This window comes from Lepidochelys kempii, chromosome 2, assembly GCF_965140265.1.
Source record: "Lepidochelys kempii isolate rLepKem1 chromosome 2, rLepKem1.hap2, whole genome shotgun sequence".
NCBI classification, from domain to species: domain Eukaryota; kingdom Metazoa; phylum Chordata; order Testudines; family Cheloniidae; genus Lepidochelys; species Lepidochelys kempii.
In genome coordinates, this window is record NC_133257.1 from 236,966,171 (window position 1) to 236,984,974 (window position 18,804).

At 41.3% G+C, this 18,804-nt stretch overlaps 2 protein-coding genes across 13 annotated transcripts in view; one reads left to right on the plus strand and one right to left on the minus strand.

Annotated features, from left to right (window-relative positions):
* Nucleotides 1-5,866, plus strand: part of ACBD5 (acyl-CoA binding domain containing 5) — a 56,245-nt gene extending 50,379 nt beyond the window's left edge. For all 5 annotated transcript variants that reach the window (XM_073334323.1, XM_073334325.1, XM_073334324.1 and 2 more), the window contains 2 exons: nucleotides 16-125; nucleotides 2,356-5,866. In XM_073334323.1, coding sequence (XP_073190424.1) covers nucleotides 16-125; nucleotides 2,356-2,368 — 123 coding nt within the window. In that variant the 3' untranslated portion in view covers nucleotides 2,369-5,866. The remainder of the gene's footprint in view (nucleotides 1-15; nucleotides 126-2,355) is intronic.
* Nucleotides 5,867-8,435: 2,569 nt separating this feature from the next.
* The window catches only part of MASTL (microtubule associated serine/threonine kinase like), a 42,354-nt gene continuing 31,985 nt past the window's right edge, over nucleotides 8,436-18,804 (minus strand). For 2 of the 8 annotated variants that reach the window (XM_073334313.1, XM_073334318.1), the window contains 3 exons: nucleotides 13,765-13,779; nucleotides 11,942-12,055; nucleotides 11,390-11,854 (listed from right to left, as the gene is read on the minus strand). In XM_073334313.1, the coding sequence (XP_073190414.1) occupies nucleotides 11,577-11,854; nucleotides 11,942-12,055; nucleotides 13,765-13,779 (407 nt within the window). In that variant the 3' untranslated portion in view covers nucleotides 11,390-11,576. Of the gene's footprint in view, nucleotides 9,725-11,389; nucleotides 11,855-11,941; nucleotides 12,056-13,764; nucleotides 13,780-18,568; nucleotides 18,600-18,804 lie in introns of those variants that run through there. The other 6 variants (XM_073334315.1, XM_073334317.1, XM_073334314.1 and 3 more) reach the window with 6 other exon arrangements.

An 18,804-nucleotide genomic window follows, 5' to 3' on the forward strand; every position in this document is an offset into this window, starting at 1 on the left:
TTTTGTTTTGCTTAGGGACCATCATGGTGGCCCTTTGATATTTCTCCCGGCACTTTAGCCTTTGCTGTTGTATGGCCCTTTGTTGCCCAGTGGTTGGTGCATGTATACTTTCAAAGAAGGCGAAGGTGAAGATTTATTTGTATTCTTTTACTCAACAGAGCATGTGCTTGTATATTTGTTTTCATTTGTTAGACATTACAGTACTCTACTCATAGGGATGAGCACAAACGAAGATTCTGCATTCATAAACAATGACAAGCATATTCTTACATTGCATGAGGCTTGTATAACATGAATAGAGGACGTGGGCGGTGTCAAAACATTAAGTAGATTGACACCTAGTGCCCCTAAAGAATCCTACATTTCCTTGAGCTTTCACTATTCAGGATGTAAGCTGCTGAAAGTTCCACTCTAAGTACCAGTGAAACTCCCAGTGCTAAGGATGGGGTGCTCAACCTAACCGTGTACCAGAGCCTTTGGAAGAGACTGGAATAGGAAGATATGGGATCTTGCTCCCAAAGAGGAACAGAATGGATGTTCAGCAAGAAATTCAAAATTAGCTACCACAGCTTTTCCCTTGCAGTAGGCAATTTAAGGGCATTTTCAGGAAGTGACCTATATGGCTTTACTCCCCTGCAAATTTCTTCATCATAGGAAATTATCTGCTAAGTTGACTGCATGGGCAATATGAACTTAACCTGACAAACCGTAAGCCTTGTGCAAAATGAAACACCATACTAATTCCAGTGAGTATTATCCTTATATGTCTGAGGCTGGCTGGCTCCCTTCTGCTTGACATCCTTAGGTTCTGTGGCCCACAATATCTTCCTGAACCACCTCCATTGTTGTGCAGGAGTCTCTGGTATCCTCTTGTTCTGCTCTTGCCTAGCAAACAGATTTCTCCCTGTAAATGGAGATAGTTCCTTTACAGAATTCCAGAGTGTTCAATTTTCAGTTTCTTATTCTAGCTACTTTCTCTCACTGTCCTCTCATCTGCACCTGGATTACTACTTTTATTCTGATAACAGTACATATTTTTCAATGTTTTGAATACCTTCCTCTGTCCTGTCTCGATCAAGTGATCTTGGGCTTCTTTTCTGCTTCCTTTAGCTAAATGACAGTAGCGTTGCTTTAATTAAGAGGAGCACCCTTCACACCGTACTTAATCTCCTCTATTTCCCTTCTCTATCTAAGCATGGAAAGCTCAAGTTAGTGTTTTCTAAACACTAGATCCAGACTCAGACCTCACTGCTGACTCCATTGTCTTAGGATGGTGTTATCCTTTATCCCAAACTCTTCTTATTCCACATCTTTCTGCAGATCTCTCTCACTAGATTTGTTAAATTATTCTTTGATCAAACTACATCTGTACTTTGAAAAATGGCCATTGCTCCCACGTTTTAGCACAAACTTGGAATGGACACTGCCAGTTAAGGGTTCTCTTATCCCATTTCCTCAAATATAAGTATACTACACTTGCATTACACTGCCCTAACATCACTGACAACAGGTTTTATTCTATTATTTTTATACTAATTTAAAAAAAACAAAACAAATGAAGTAAAGGGGCCAGCCTACCTGTTCAGTACAAGTGCAGTGTGCTGCCATGTGGAAGATCTGTGCTGAGGATCGTAGCTACAGAGTGGTGAGGGGATGGACATGCTGCATAATGGTATCATTTTTATACTCCAGAGGATTTGGAATTCAGAAGTTACCTGAATCTCTTGATCTTCCCAGTATGCTGCAAAGCCAATCTGTTTGGGGAGCACAGAGGTGGCTGGGATTTTGAAAGGGATTTTTTTTTTTTTACTTTTGGTTAGTGGCAATGTGGTGGTGGTGGGGGGGGTGAGCTATGTGGTAATGGAGGAGAAAAGGTGCTGCTATTGTGCCTCATATTATTTTTGTACTTCGTTTTAATTTAATGGAGAGATCTCCTAGAGTGTCAGATTCCTTTAAGGTATAGTTACAGCCAAATATAATAAATGTATGGATTATGATTTAAAAAAAAACCTACTTACGTTTTTTATTTAAAAAACACCCAGGCTGACCCGTAGCACCTGTGCACCATTCTTAAACTTGATCACCTTTTTCTGTTTAATATACAAATGTATACTGTAAAGAAATATATGGTGTATGCTAAAAGAATAAAGGGAGGATATTATACCTAATTTCAAGTAATTGTGGGGTTTAATGTGTAATTAGTTTCATAATGTTAATTGCTTATATTCACAACCTGTCTGTTGTAAGTAAAAAGTCATCACATAAGTAAGTTTTAAGTGGCTCTACTACGATTTTTTTTTTCTTCAAAAGCTAAGGAAGTGGGGTTAAACTAATTACATGTTTGGTTCCCTTTAGAAAACTGATCTGAGAACTTAATTTTTGATTTCGCTTAAAGACTACTAGGACTGGGACAGCCTGGAGAGAGAAGGAATTCAGAATTCACATGAGAACCTCAGGATCTGTGATGGCTAAATCTTCCTTCGATTGTAGTAATTTTTTGCACTACATGTGAGCTAACTACTTAAGGACTAACATTACTGATACTTGAATGGTCCACTGCTTCTAGATTACAAGTAAAATAAATAATTATCCCACCCTTAAACCACATGAACATTAAATTATTAATTATGCTTTTGGAATGGATTTCTGGCTGGGCATTCTGTAGAGATGACTGATCTTTCTTATGGCAATTAACAATGAGGGAGATGTTAGCTTTGTAAAAAGAAACCCCGCTGTATTTATGGAATAGAAAATTGTAAAACTGTCACTTTAACATGAGGATGATTTTGCAATTGCAGTAACTCAGATTTCTTTCACGTTGCATACTGTGAGATAGAAGTAGTGACTGGGAAGACAGTGTAAGTCCTGTGTGTACATTATATGGTGGCTGAAAGGCTGCATGTAGTAATGTAGCTCTGAAAGCCTCAACTAGTCTGTTTTGCTGCTAGACAGATGTGAGGTACATGTCTTTGTGCATCAGCCATGGGTGGAATCAAATATTTGACTCTGCATAATCCTGCCATTCATTGCACTTCCATATGTACCCACTCCCCAAACCGCTTTAGTTTTAGCAGCCAAGCATCTTGCATGTTAGAGACGTGGTAGTAACGTGGGATAGATTATAGACAGTGTATGCTGAAAAGGAGCCATAGAGAGAAGCTGCACTGAATAATACTTTAAATTCATGTCTCGTTCTTTACTACTAACCAGTTTCATTTTAATTGAGACATGAAGTTTATGCACATAGTGCTTTAAAATACAAGATGAAAACTAGCTACACCCAATATTTGTAAGATTTTACAAAGTTTAGTCCAGTGTAAGCTATTATTTTATGTAGTAGTCAATTTAAAGGATAGATGAATTAATCTAGCCTCAACATCTATGTGGCCTTTTCCCACCCCAAAACCTACTTGAGAGAAAACATCTGTTTCCATATTTTCCTCATATCCTTCCACTGCATCCAAATATTTTCCAAAATATTTATCCTAATTTTGATGATGATTTTCCTTTCCAGTGGTATTTATTCATACATAGAAATTTTATTGATCAGTATAAAGGTGAATATATTACAGTCTTGTGAGGTTTGCTTGGTCGAAGTATGCTTTGCAGTTTGATTTTAAAATATGTATCTAAGTTACATAGCCTAGATCTATGAGAAGGTGAGCAGTATATTAAGATATTTTCTGTACAAAGTAAGAAATCAGACCTATATAGTAAAATGGTTGCTTTGCATTTGCAATGAAGAGAAGAAAAATTCCATTATGCCATAACCTACATTTAAGACCTGAATCTTAAAAACTACACTGTTGTTTATGCTGTCTCATTCTTCAGTCAGAGTGATACATTATGAATAATTCATGGAAAATGTCTTTTGGGATAAAGCATGCTTTCTGCCCTGTAAAGTCTTTTATTTTATAGTTTTGGAAAGCACTTTTCTTACAAGTTATACTGTATAAAACAGATGTAATTATAGGATTTAATGTTTCTGCCTTGTTTAACAGAACATGATTTTAACCTTGTCTTGAAATACTTTAAAAAAAAAATTTCTCCCTCTTCTGATCTTCATCTTTGATGTAAAACTGAGTTACTAAATAAAGAGTGACAAGAGAACATCGCTGATAGCATGTCCTCACAAGCAGCTGTTTTGGTGTAACATATAAACAAACCTAGCATGACTGGAGATGCTGAAAGCTTAAATTTGAATTAAACCAATCCTCCAATAGAAATTTTGCTATGGTTGCGATCTAGGCCTCCATGAAGCTATTCTGCCCGTCCTTTAAATAGTTGATTGTCATATTGTAGACAGTGAAAGAATTAAGATTACTGAGCAAGGAGGGTCTGCATTAAAGCCTAGTTATGCTATCATATTTTTTCAAAAATGTGTGTGACTGCACCCTCAGTTACTGCAAATATTGGTGCAAATGACCACACCCATCGTACACTGCTTGCCTCTCCCTGGCTATGAGTGCATGCACAAAGTAACTCAGTTCCTCTTTTTTTAAAAAGGCCTTAACAAATGTAGAAACATTCCTCACGCAGAATATCCGCTTTACTACTGCATCATTTTGTACTCCGTACATAAGTGTCTACCAATCCTCCCACCATGACATTTCATGGAAAGAAATAAGTTCCTGTAAGTTTTAATTCCAGTGGTGCTGCTTCCCTGTGCTCTTGCAGCACTAACAGCCTCAGTAGATATCCCACACTAGATATGGCTCTGGAGCTCATGGAGGGTCTAAGTGACTGGGTTAAAGTGAGAGTCTGAGACTGGACCTCCTAACCCAGCAAGCAGCTATAATGAGGAACTACAAGGCCCATCATAGATCACTTTCTTGCCTCTTTCCAACTCAGCTGCAGTGTTTTCTTTTCCATAAAAACCTGTAACAGACTCCTTTCTGCTGCTTTACAGGGCCAGAGATATTGGTTTACGAGACAAATGACAGAAGGGCATCATGGCCTTAACTCCTGAAAGCCTCTCTGAATGAATCAGAGTGGTTGGGTGCATTGAGTATGCTACTCCAACTGGTGCTGTCTAAATCTTAGCTGCTGGCAGCCAGAGTTGGGTTTGGGGATAGTGAAGGTTGTTTTCATTTACTTAGATCTCATCACAGTAACTACAAAGTCATGTAGAGGTGTGGTACTTCCAGCACAGATTGCATAGTAGGAGCCAAAGTGAGAGATGGCTCCTAGGAACAGTGGCAGCTTGCATACTGATGTCAGGGAAGGCAAGAGGTCAGCAGAAGATGATAAATACAAACAAGCAACCCGTAGCACCAAACCCAGCTCCTGTGACCAGGAGATTAGCCTGCTCTCTCAGACGGGTAGTCACAGAAGGCAAAAGACTTGGAGACCCTGTAATCAAGGCAGCAGCAGCATCATCAGTGCTTCTCTCCCCTGGCCAGAGCAGAAGGCAGAACATAAATGAAAGCCTAGGCACTACTCGCTGTATAGAATGGGCTCATGGAGGGGAGGGGAGGGGTGCCACATGATTGGCCAATGGCGCAGTGCCTACAAGTGAAGAGGGCAGAAAAATATTAAAAATAAACTAGTACTGCATGGGGCAGAGTAATTTATGAAAGTATTTGCAGAATGTCTTATCACTTAGATAAAACATTACAAATTGATTCTTCCTCCTCAATAACATTACTGACCCTCTCTGTTCTAGGCAGTTATTTATATCTGGGGGGAGAGAAGAGGTTGGAGGTGGAAGCAAAGCATGCAGCAACAAAAAACTTCTCTCAACCATGTACCCTATATAAAATGTTCACAGACTGGTCCATCACTTGAACCCCAATGTGGTACTTGCTTATTAGCACATGTAAATGGTGCACCTGCTGAGAACTTTAAAAGGTTTATTTTTATTATACAGGTTTCAAAAAAGTTTATGGGAGGGGAAGCATCAAAATGAAATCTAAGGCTGCATGTAGGAGATATTTATCAAAAATACCTTACTATGAAACAAACAAGTACAGTGTAGTGCTAGCTGGCAGGTCACACACTTTCATAAAGGACAGGTTCCAGCATCCAATGGAAAACAGAGTAGAATGTTTTGTTTTACCAAACTGGGTAAATTCAGCCAATGAGCAGTCAGAGTTTGAACAAACATCAGCTGCTTAAAAGATTCCACTGAGCTCATTTGTAAGTGATGGTAAGTGAGTTCCCAAACTGAGTAGAGGCACATGGGTTAGTTTCTCTCAGGTACAGGAGTGGTTCTAATAGTTGTGTCCAGGGTTTCAAGGCTACTAAAGCCTGGGCTTAATCAGCAGAAAGGTAGTCAATAGTCCAAAGCTTCTTGGCCCTAACTGTCTGTGCCACATATAGATGAAAAGTTTCTCAATCTGATTAGTAGTAATAGTAGTGACTTTGGCTACAGAGCTAAGTGTCTGAGAGCCATGACCCTTTAAGTAGAGATTTCAGTGGACTTGACATTTCTTGAGCTTTTTAGTCTAGCATCTCTTAACCTTCCGTCCAGTTGACATGAACTAGGATGACTTTGAGGTCAGGTGGTAGCTTTGGAATTATGTATAGATTAACAAACAAATATGGAGTGCATGGAAACCTAAGGGCCTTAAAAGAAACTGCTGGCCTAACAGCTGCACAACAGACCACAGAGGCAGCATTCCACAGCATCCAGGGACCAAAAAGCCTGTTCTAATGCACTCATTATGATTGAGATAACTAGTTAAGGGAAGATTAAATTTGTCCAAGGCCTCCAAACCTCTTATTTTATGCCTCCGTCATGTGAAACTGGGAGGTGGTAAATGGGTAACAACAAATGTTTGAAACAATACATGATAGAAGGATAAAGCTAAAATAGTTTTGAAGAAAGCATTTTTTGGATCAGCTTGCTTAGTCAACATGTAGTCTTAATTCCATGATGTCTGCACAGTAACAAAAAAAATCAAGATATTCAATAGAAGTAGATGAAAATTTCATATTCAGCTGTACAGACCAAGAAAAATATGACCCTGTGCAGCAATGTTTTATAAGGAACGCATACCATTCATATTAATACACTCTGCTCTCTGACTTGTCTACAAAACTTACATACAGTGTAATGAAAAAATCCCATTTCTGTCATTTTGACTTGCAAGACTTTATTATGGTAAAATATATAAACATCTAAACTGGGTTCCTTGAGATAGTTTTTGAAACAGAATGGATGGATACTACGGTTCTTGTTTATACATGTTTTACAGTGGTTTGATTTCTAGTTTTATATTAATGCATTAGACTATGTAAAAATGATTAAACACTTCAAATAGTTCTGTAGTTCATGATGCACATTGTAATTAATTTGAAAAATCTTTAAATAAAAACTCATATCAGTTTGTGATCCTTTATAAATTAGGCAATCTTGGTATTTTTTGTTAAATATTTTCTTGAAGAATTAAGCTGGTACATTCAACAGAACATCCTAACAAAACCAAAACCCTCACTAACAGCATGAACTAATTATGCTAATAGATAGTTACAGCCTATTTCAATTTCCGTTAATAGCGGAACACTAAAAACTTAGTTTTGGTATTCACCTTGAACAGTTTGCTAATAGACTTTTATGGAAAGATAATATAGTGCACCATAAAGCTGTATTTCTCATTAAAAGACTAGTTTTCTAACTCCTAACTTCTGCAAAAAAAAAAACTAATCCAGTGACATTTTCAGATGCTGTACTTCGTCTCAGGTTAAGATTTTTTTGAGAGTTTGGGATATTTGGATATAAATGCTACATTTCTCTTACAATAAAGGACCTGTTATGATCTGCAGCTTTCTCTCACTGACAGAAAAATAGTCCTCTGTTAATAATGTGCAGTAATAAATACCTATTATATTCAACATTTAGAAAACCATCACTATTTAAATTGCTGCTCCATGCACAAACTAGATTCAGTGATCTGCAAGTATGCAGAAATCGGGAGACATTTCAGTCAATGCGACGAACTATAGTGTGGCTTCTGACATCCCAACATTCCAAGGTGTTCATCATACCATGTTTTCACAAATCCCCAGTAAATTACAATGCAAACATGTCACAACAATTCTGATGTTGTGACATTTTGCAACTGTTTGATCTCTTGTGCGGCTTCTGGGACAAAACATAGGGTGATTCTTCTCTCTCATACCCTTCTTGGCTATTTGGAGCAGGAAATCTGGCAACTCTGGATTAGTTCACGCTCCATTCACTAGCCTTGTGTGCAAGGAAGCATGGGAAATGAATGGTCATCAATCCACTTACTTGGTCTGAAATGTCAGTTCCATGCAACACCCTGAAAAGCCACCTGATGATTGCTAGCATAGTGATCAGTTCTGGGATACAGCAGCTGGATTACACCATGGTACAGCATGAACCTTCCGTCCCACCCCCACTGCAGCAGGCATTGAAGCAGGAAACGAAAAACCTTATAATTAATTGAATGAAATTGTAAGCACTAAAAGACAGACAAATTTTGTTTAATGGTGATTCCCATCTAAGATAAAGGAAAACAGTTTTAACAGAGACAAAAATCAGGCATTATCAGAAACAATCTCCACAATGCAGTAGATAATCTCTATGTATTTTCCCAATCTATTAAAATATAGCTTAGATTCTTCATTAAAATGCTTAGTACTGAAAGTCCTAATTTTAACTCAAGTTTTATTGAAATTGAACTTATGATGTTCTCAAATTAACCAATTTGCAATACATTATATAGACTTTAATATACATACTTCGTGTTTCCATTAGCAAACAGATTTTTTTTTTTTTTAAACATCTGGCAGAGTGACACAGGAAAGAAGCCGAATAGATCTCCTCAGATCTTCTAAATTTAAAATAAACGGGTCACTAAAATAAATACTGTTCAGTCTATCATCCCATAACGCATTCAAAGTCTTTTCAGTATGAAAATTTAAACAAAGTCTATTTGTTTTTTTTAATTTGCTATAAGATTCCTTTACTCTGTGCATTTGCCAGGGAAAAAACGTTGGCAGTAAAAATACAGTTAAGTTTTACAACACTGATATCTCATCAGCCGAGCAGGCAGTGTATGTGACCTAAGGATGCCAAAAACATCTCTTTTCTCATCCCACTAAGGAGTAAGATGTTTTTACACTGCCCTGAGACCTAAAAAACTTCCATTTTCACTATGGATGCAGCTCCAAGTTGGTCTGAAAGCTCCTATCACAAATGTGACTATGAACATATTGAACCCCAGATAAATAACGCATTGTATGCTCCCACTCAGTTGTGTTTAATTGCAAAATAGCCCCAACAAATTGGAAGTACTCCACAGCAGCAAGAGAAATATTTTGCCAAGTGTGAAAGTGACATTACTAACTTTACAAATACATACTCAGGCTCTCAATAAGGTGCAGAAAGTAGGATAAATAAAAAGAACAAGAAGCCATTTGGAATTAATGAACATTTTGTATAGTGGCTTTGTTTTAGAACAAAGGATACACAAATTAAAAGCAGACTGACCAATTGTTTTAAAAAACGACGTTTGGTAAGAAAACCAAGACCAAACTAGTGTTAAGGGTAGTTTACAAATGTGCAAAACCATGGACAAAGTTCCATTTTCTCAATACTATAAGCTAAATCCAGACACAGTCAGATGCTGAGCATTATTTCTAGCTTCAAAGTAGGAGGTATCTGTTTCATCAACCGGCTGAGGTACGAAAGGCATAGTTTGATTCTGAAGATTATCCCAGTCTACACCATGAAAGAGGGGATGATGTTTCAGCTCTAAAACAAAAGTTTACATAAAATATTAAGAATGTTCTCCTCTGAACAACCAGTTTAGCCACCTCATTGACATGATGCCAGTTAGCTGTTTGGGTGTGTTTTACCTTTCTGGACATTCAAAAACCTACATTACAAACAGTCCGTGACAGAACAAACGGCGTTTAGTTAAGGAGACGTATTTGCACACAGATTAGCACGACTGACAAAGATGATGGTGAAACACAGTCACTTCACTTTTAAGACTGACTGAAAGAGTGGTGGTTTATCGGATACTACTGTGTGGGAAAGTCAGCCAACAACTCCCAGTGGGATCAGATTACTCCCATGCAAGCTAACCTTTTCCTCAGTTATAGAGAGAGCAATTTTACATTTGGCACAGATGCTGGATCAAAGGAGGTTGTAAGAAATGTGATAGAATGGCCATCATACAAGAAATGGAAAAAATCTCTTTCCAAGATAGGGCATCTGCAGAGACAAATTTTAATTCCACTTATTTGAAAACCTACTCTAGTTTGATCAAGAGACCACAGACAATGGAGTTCTTCCTCCCCAGCTGCTGGAGGCAGGATAATCAGAAAATCCTGTAATCTGATTGGTGATTCACTAGCAGGGCTCCCTCCTCCAATCTGATTCCTCTGATTTGAAAGAACATCTGTTAGCCTACTCTACCTTCATCATGTGAGATGTCTTGAGTCACCCTAGAAGAAACTTTCGAACTCTTCCTCTACACACATATTGTCAAGTACTAGCCAGGTTACCAAATGTATAACAAAATACAATGTGTGAAATGTGGGCAAGTTGATGTCAGAGAAATAGAACTTTTATATGTCAAAAATTTGAGGACTCTGCTTTAAAGCTAAAAGGCTGGGAGAATGCCTGGACCCTTTATTAGAGGATTGTTAATGTCTCCCTTAAAAGGGAGAGATACTGGCAATAAGCTGCAGTCCAACCCTTTATCAAGGAACAAAAACTTTGGACACTAGTGTTCTTGAAACTAAAGCCTTTACTTTAACTTCTCATCTGAAAATATCACTGAAGTGATTGTGGCAGGCCAGCAGCACCACATGAGGCAGTCAAGTTCCTTGGATTCCTCAACCAGTCAGGCTTCTGACTATGTTATGACAGGGAATGTATTATTAATTGCAATGGCAGCTGATCTCAGGAAAATGACATAACAGTAGACATCTTGGCCTATCTTTGAATGGCGTTCAATGCAGCTAAAGAGGTACAACTGCAAGTCTCAATAGAGTTTAAGGCCAGAAGGAACCATTAGATCTTTTAGTCTACCTTCCTGTAGATCAAAGGCCATTATATTTCATCCAGCTATCCCTGTAATTAATCCAATAATTTGTGTTTGGCTAAAGCTTATTTTCCAGAAAGCATCCAGTCTTGATTTAAAGACATCAAGAGATGGAGAATCCACCACTTTCTTCGGTAATTTGTTCTAATGTTAAATCACCATCATTGTGTAAAAACTTATTTCTAGTTTGAATTTGTCTGCCATCAGCTTCCAGCCATTGGTTCTTGTTAGGGATCATCACTTTAATTTGACTCTACTTAATCCTTCCAGAGGTCTCAAAGGCAATTGCTCCTCTCCAAGGATTTCTCCCCCTTTTTCTAAGATCGATGTAAAGCATAATATACTTTATACTTTGGGTTATAATGCCAGGCAATACACTAACAAGAGCTCAACAATCTTTTGTTGGGAGGACAGACAAATTGGACACTAAATATCTGTTTTCAGTAAGAGTTGGATAGATTGCACTTTGGAAAGTTACACATGAATGACGTTAAACATTAATTACAAGTAGCGTGAATATATAACAAAGTAAAAAATCATTATTTGCTTTCCTTATTCAACAGCATAAAACCTTTTATTAGCACAAAGTCTACACCAGTAGCATAGTGGATACCATAATTTGCAACATATTCTAGCACTCAAGCCCAGTGCCAAAGCAGGGACCGTGACATTTTGAAATATGCAATTTATCACAAAAGTAAAACGAAAAAAGTTTAATAAATACTGACCCTTCAGTCCAGCTCGCTTTGTAGTGTCAATGGTTAAAAGAATATCTATTGCATTTTGGGCATTACTGGACAACTTTTCTTCACCCTCAGGCCAAGGAATATCTACAAACAGAAAGACACAGATTTGTCAGCAGTTCAAATAGCACAGCCAACTTTCAATTCATCAGTTTTGATGAGAAAATCAATTACCTCTTTTCAAAATGTTCTGGAAGACTTGTTGTGGTGTTTCATCATTAAAGGGTGGAATTCCAGTTAAAAACTCAAACAAACTAACTCCGAGAGCCCACCAATCTACTGCAGGACCTGAATAAGTGAGAAAGCCAGGCAGTTAGCATAAGGAGGAAGTTGCTGAATAAGCTGTACTATAACTTATGCATGAAGGATCAACAACACTTGCAAATAAAATCATTTAAAGCCTAAAAGTGGCAGAATTTTGAAAAAATTATAAATCCTGAAAAGCTTTTTGGAAAGGAAGTTTATTATGAAATACTGAGAAACAGACAAAACACAAGTTGTACTCTGATAATTGTGGCAGGAGATTTAAAATGGTTTACTATAGGAGGATTTTTATTTTAAAAAGTCACTATGTTCGTAGCTTCATGTTAATATTCAGAGTAACATTTATTGTGGGCAAAAGAGTGTAAGAATAGCAGAATTGCAAACTCCTGTACAAGTTAGTCTGAGAGTGTCTATAGCCTCTCTCATATAAAGTGTTTTCTTGTGGTAGGAGACAGTCACTGGTAATTTCTCAGCTCCTCTGGAATGCAAGACTGAGTGAACCTTGTAATTCCACATATTACGTTATCACTTCAGTTGCTTGATGCGACTCCACAGGCGCAAAATATTGACATTTTATTTTCAATAACCTAAACCCGTTTCTGCCAATATTGAGCACAGCCTGCAGAGATGAGCCAGCATGCAAGAAAATGGATTAATGTTCTACTGTGCTAAAGTTCATTACAGCAATGCAAAGTTACTTATCTGCTCTCATGTGTTTCTAAACAGTTTTTTCTGGGACGCGTACAGCCTTTGCCGAACATATGCAGTCAACTCACTTAAACAAGCAGGCAAAGCAGTTCAGACACCACTAGTCAAAGAGCTACATGCATTCTGTTTTCTGCATCTTTAAGCCATGCCCAATCCACCTTATAAAGAATACAGGATTCACTTGGTGCAAAGACTGGTTTACACAGAAATCCAGGCTTGTAAAAAAAAGTTTTTTCAAAAGATCACCTCCATGGTAGAAAGGAAATGCTTTTGATAATTTTAACTTTCCTATGTTTCTAACCTATTGTAGTCTTACTAAACCAGATAGGTCAGTTATAAAGTTTCCCTGCTGGACACAGCAATCCGAGCACCTCTCCCAGCTCAGCACACTAAAGCAATGAGATCCCATCTACTACATCCAGTATACCTGGATGTTTGGGAAAAATTACAAACAAGTCAAAGTCTAATAAGATCACAACTCTGGACAAAATACTAAGGAAAATGTTTCATGGTCTAGAGACATTTTAATAGTCTTATCATAACCCTTTAAGTAGAAATTAATTCCTATCATCTATTTTTGTGGCAAGAAAGCCAAATGCAGTTCTTTGGCGTCTCTACCTTTTTAACCACATAAATGAACAGACACTATGAGCTGTCCCAGAAAGGCTGAGAATTTTAACCCAACCAATCATCCTGAATGATCATTTTTCACCATCATCTCTTCCAATTTTATTTAACTTTTGTGGCTTACTTCCAGATAGCGAGAAGGTGTTTAGAAGTGGTGTGCAGTGACTTTCATCTGAAGGGTGTAAGCATAGCCTCCAATGGCCTGTAACAGGGAGACTAAAGTTTCTCTATAACTTGAGTCTCTTGTAGCATCATGCATTATTATGTGGTTCTCTTATTGCTATATAGAGTTTCAGGTGCAATTTATTTAGCCACATAACTTTCACTCAAAAAATGTGATCTAGTTATACTTTGACTGTTCATAGTTTAGTTGAACACTCCTTTATAGTCAAACTCACCAGACATCAGAATCCCTGCATGTAAAAAAACAATTAGTTAACCATAGTAAGATTATTGCACACATTCATTTAAATATTATCAATTATGTTTGACACTGGAGAAGTATTTTAATTCTTGCTCATTGCTTTAATATACGGGGGAACTTTAAGTCACTAACTACAAACACTGTTTTTTAAAAAAGGGGTTAACCTAAATATGCTTTAGGAAATTTGGAGAGGAGCAAAAAAATAAAAATAAAAATAAAAAAAACGGTTACCTACCTCCTCCTAACTGTTGCTCTTTGAGATGTGTTGCTCAGGTCCATGCCAAGTAGGCGTGTGTGCACCGCATGCACAGGCATTGGAAGGTTTTTCCCCTAGAGCAGGGGTCTCAAACACGTGGCCCGCGGGGTTATTTTCTGCGGCCTGCCAGCTTCCCGCGGCACCCCCGCCCTCCCCCAGCATTTACCAAGAGCGGCTCCGGACCGGAGCTTGGGAGCTTCTGGGGAGGTACCTGGAGGAGTGGCCAGGGCAACACACAAACCCCTGTGCCCCCCAACCCAGGTCTCAGCTGCTTCCCGAAGCGGCGTTGGGGGGGCGGGCAGGCAAGGAACCTGCTCTGCCCCTGGTGCGTGCTGAGCAGGGCGGGCAGGCGGCCGGGCAGGAAGCCTGCCCTTCCCCCAGTGTGTGCAGGGCTGGACCCACCCCCCGAACCCTCCTGCAGCCGACCCCCCTGCCCTGAGCCCCCTGCTGCACCCCACATCCCTCCTGCAGCCGACCCCCCTGCCGCACTCCACACCCCTCCTGCACCCCAACACCCTGCCCTGAGCCCCCTGCCACACTCCACACCCCTCCTGCACCCCAACACCCTGCCCTTAGCCCCCTGCCACACCCCACACCCCTCCTGCACCCCAACACCCTGCCCTTAGCCCCCTGCCACACCCCGCACCCCAAACTCCTACCCTGAGCCGCCTGCTGCACCCTAACCCCCTGCCCTGAGCTGCCTGCCACACCCCTCCTGCACCGCGATCCCCTGCCCTGAGCCGCCTGCCGCACCCCATCTGTACCCCGATCCCCTGCCCTGAGCCGCCTGCTGCACCCCATCTGTACCCCGATCCCCTGAGCGCCCTGCCGCACCCCTCCCGGGGGCAGAGTTGGGGTGGGAATTTCAGGGAAGGGGTTGGAATGGGGATTTCAGGGAAGGGGTGGAGTGGGGATGGGGCCAGGAAACCGGTTGGGGGGTGGTCAGTGGTGCGGCCATCGGGCCAATGTACTCGTCCTCATGTGGCCCTCGTGGTCATTTGCGTTTGAGACCCCCCTACCCTAGAGGTACCTGTTGGGTCGGCTGTGGAGCCCCCTGGAATCGTGCCTTCATAGCAGTGTATATAGGTCCCTGCCAACCCACCACCTCTTCAGTTCCTTCTTGCCAGTCTGTTCCGACAGAGAGGTAGGCAGGTGGGTCTTGGAATGGACATGAGCAACACATTTCGAAGAACAACAGTAAGAAGAAGGTAGGTACCCATTTTTCTTTGAGTGCTTGCTCATGTCAATTTCAAGTAGGTGACTCCCAAGCATCTCCTAGGAGGAGGGGGTCAGAGTTCAGCGAGTCGCAGACTGCAGCACCGTTCTGCCAAATGCAGCATCGTCTCTAGCCCGCTGTGTAATGGAGTAATGCGACGTAAAGGTGTGGAATGATGACCACGTTGCTGCCCTGCAGATGTCTTTAATGAGAACCTGCGCTAGGAACGCTGCCAAGGATGCTTGTGCCCTTGTGGAGTATGCTGTCAGTGAAGGGACAGGTATCTTTGCTGGGTCGTAGCATGCCCTGATACAAGCCGTGATCTATGTAGAAATTCTTTGGGATGACACTGGAAGTCGCTTAATCCACTCCACAATTGTAACAAAGAGTTGTGTTGATTTTCAAAATGTCTTCAGTCTTTCAATGTAAAAGGCTAGCACTCACCTGACATCCAGGGCGTGAAGCATTCGCTCCCGGTTGCTGGCGTGAGGTTTAGGAAAGAAAACTGGGAAAAATATGTCCTGGTTTGCATGGAATTGGGAAACCACCTTTGAGAGAAAGGTCAGGTGGAGTTGCAACTGCGCCATGTCCTTATAGAAGACAGTATATGGAGGCTCAGAAGTCAGGGTCTTAAGCTCAGACCCTCTCCTGGCTGAAGTGATAGCCACCAGGAACGCTATTTTCCAGGAAAGGTAAAGGAGTGAGCATGTTGCTAGGGACTCAAAGGGAGGCCCCATCAGTTTTAATAGCACTAGGTTGAGATCCCACATGGGCATCGGTTGCCTTACTTGAGGGTACAGTCTATCCAGTCCTTTGAGGAAGCGGCCGACCATGGGGTTAGCAAAAACTGATCAGCCAGCTGAACCTGGATGGAAAGCCAAGATGGTGGCCAGGTGCATAGAGGAAAGGAGTGAGCACCCTGTCTGTTTATATAGAACATCATTGTTGTATTGTTGGTCAATACTGACACACATCTGCCCTCCAGATGGGTCTAGAGCATCTGGCAAGCAAGGCGAACTGCTCTTAGCTCTCTGATGTTGATGTGCAGCTAAACTTCTGTTTGGGATCAGAGGCCTTGAGTCCTAAGTGTGCCCCCCCCCCCCCCATCCCATCGCTGACTCATCTGTAACTAGACACGGCGAGAGTTAGGGCCTGGAAAAGGGTACTCCTATGCACACTACTTGTGAGTTGAGCCACCATAGGAGGGACTCGATAACTAATGGAGGAAGTGTGATTATCTTTTCTAGGTGGCCTCTGTTTGGTCTGTACACTGAAGCAAGCCAGGCCTGAAGAGGCCAGAGCTGTAGTCTCGCATGCTGTATTACATGCATACAAGCGGCCATATGACCGAGCAGCTTCAGGCAATTTCGCACCAGGGCAGTGGGGTATCATCTTAAGTCCTTTATGATGGCGCCCAGTGCCAGAAAATGCGATTCCAGGAGGAATGCATTGGCTTTACCGGAGTCTAGAAGAGCCAAGGGGGTTAGAGTTGACTTTGTCACATTCAGTATTAGGCCGAGCCTGTCAAAAGTCAACTTTATCAGGCTCATGTGCTCCTCCACCTGACCTCTGGTATGGCCCTTGATTAGCAAGTCATCTAGGTATGGGAATACTTGTACTGTCACCTCCTCAGGAAGGCAGCTACGACCGACATGCACTTGGTGAACATGCAAGGGGCCACTGATAGGCCAAAGGGGAGAACCGTAAACTGATGAGTGTTGTTGACCACGAACTGGAGGAACTGCCTGTGGAACGGGACTATGGACACGTGAAAGTACGCATCCTTCAAATTGAGGGTGGTGTCCTAATCCGCCGGATGAAGGGAAGGGATAATGGAAGTCAGGGAGACCATGCAGAACTTCAACTTCTTCATGAATCTATTGAGGTTTTGCAGGTCTAAAATAGGCTGGAGCCCACCCTTGGCTTTTGGGATTAGGAAATACCGTGAATAAAACCCCTTAACCACGAACTCCTGAGGAACCTCCTTTACCACTCCGACTTCTAGGAGCATTTGTGCCTCCCATATAAGAAGATACTAGTGAGAAGGCTCGCTGAAGAGTGATGGAGAAGGGGGGTTGGGAGGGAGGAAGGAATCAGAATTGAAGAGATTATCCAATTCTACCATGCGCAAGACCCATTGCTCTGAGGTGATGCAGGCCCAGGCCTGGTAGAAATGGGACAGATGGTTCACAAAACAGGGGGAAGGATCCAGGATCTGGTCTGGTGCACCTTCAAAAGTTTTGCTTGGGGGCCAAAAACTGCATCACCAAGCCCTGGTCTTGGTTAGAAAAGGGCTGAGGTGGCCTTTGCCTATTATTCCTGCCACACTTCCTGCTGTAATCCTGCCTACGATGAGCAAGATAGAAGTGTGGGGGAGGTTGCAGTCTGAAACATTTCCTTTGTGGATGTATGAAGCCACAAAGATTTTAGCGTTGCTCACAAGTCTTTAAGACTCTGGAGCTTGGAGTCCGTTTGCTCCGAGAACAACCCTGATCCTTTGAAGGGCAAGTCCTGAATTGTTTTCTGGACCTTGTGCAGGAGGCCCAAAGCCTGCAATTAACATAGTACAAGTTGCCGAGTTCACTGAGTCTAGAGAGGCTTGCAAAGAGGTTCTTGCTAGGACCTTGCCCTCGTCGAGGATGCCCCTGAACTCTGACCTTGAATCAGTTGGAAGCAACTCTTTAAACTTGGTCAGAATGTTTCAAGAATTAAAATGGTAGTGGATGAGGACCGCTTGCTGATTCGCAATGCGAAGTTGGAGCCCTCAGTAGAATAGACTTTATGGCTGAAGATATCCAGCTTCTTTGCATCTTTACATTTGGGCATTGGTCCCTACTGCCCTGACCTCTTTCTTTTATTTGCGGCCGCCACAACTAATGTGCCCGGCTGAGGGGGAGTAAATAGGTATTCGTACCCCTCAGATACAAAGTACTCTCAACCCCTTTGGCTGGGATGGGGAGAGACGGAGAGGTGGGTGTCTGCCATAGAGTATTGGTGGTGTTTTGGATAGTCTTAATCAGGGGTAAGGCCATCACTGAAGGACCTTCAGGGGTCAGGATATCCACCATAGGGTCCATCTCCTTCGACACCACCTCTGCCTGGAGGCCCAAGTTCTGAGCCACTCTCCTGAGTAGTTCCTGGTGGGCTCTGTTGTCCATAGATGGCAATGTGGCAGATGAGCCCACCACTGCCTCGTCAAGGGAAGATGCTCGTAGCGGAATCGGGTCCTCTTGTCCCTGCAGTTCGTGGAAATCATCTTACGCTGATGCCTCTTGCATGGTGCCAACGATGGCACCAGCCTCAGTGCTGCCTTCTCAGCCCTGTGGTGGTTCTTGAACTATCGACAGGGTGGATAAAAAAAATCAATGATTTTTTTTTTTTAAAGATTTTTTTAATTTAAAATCATATTTTTTTGATGAAAGCTTTTTGAAAAAACCTATCTAAAGATAGTTTTAATTAAGATACATTATAGCTCAAAGATCTCAGCATGGAATAGGGATTATAAATTCTAATTCTATAGTATGAGACAATATATACATGTA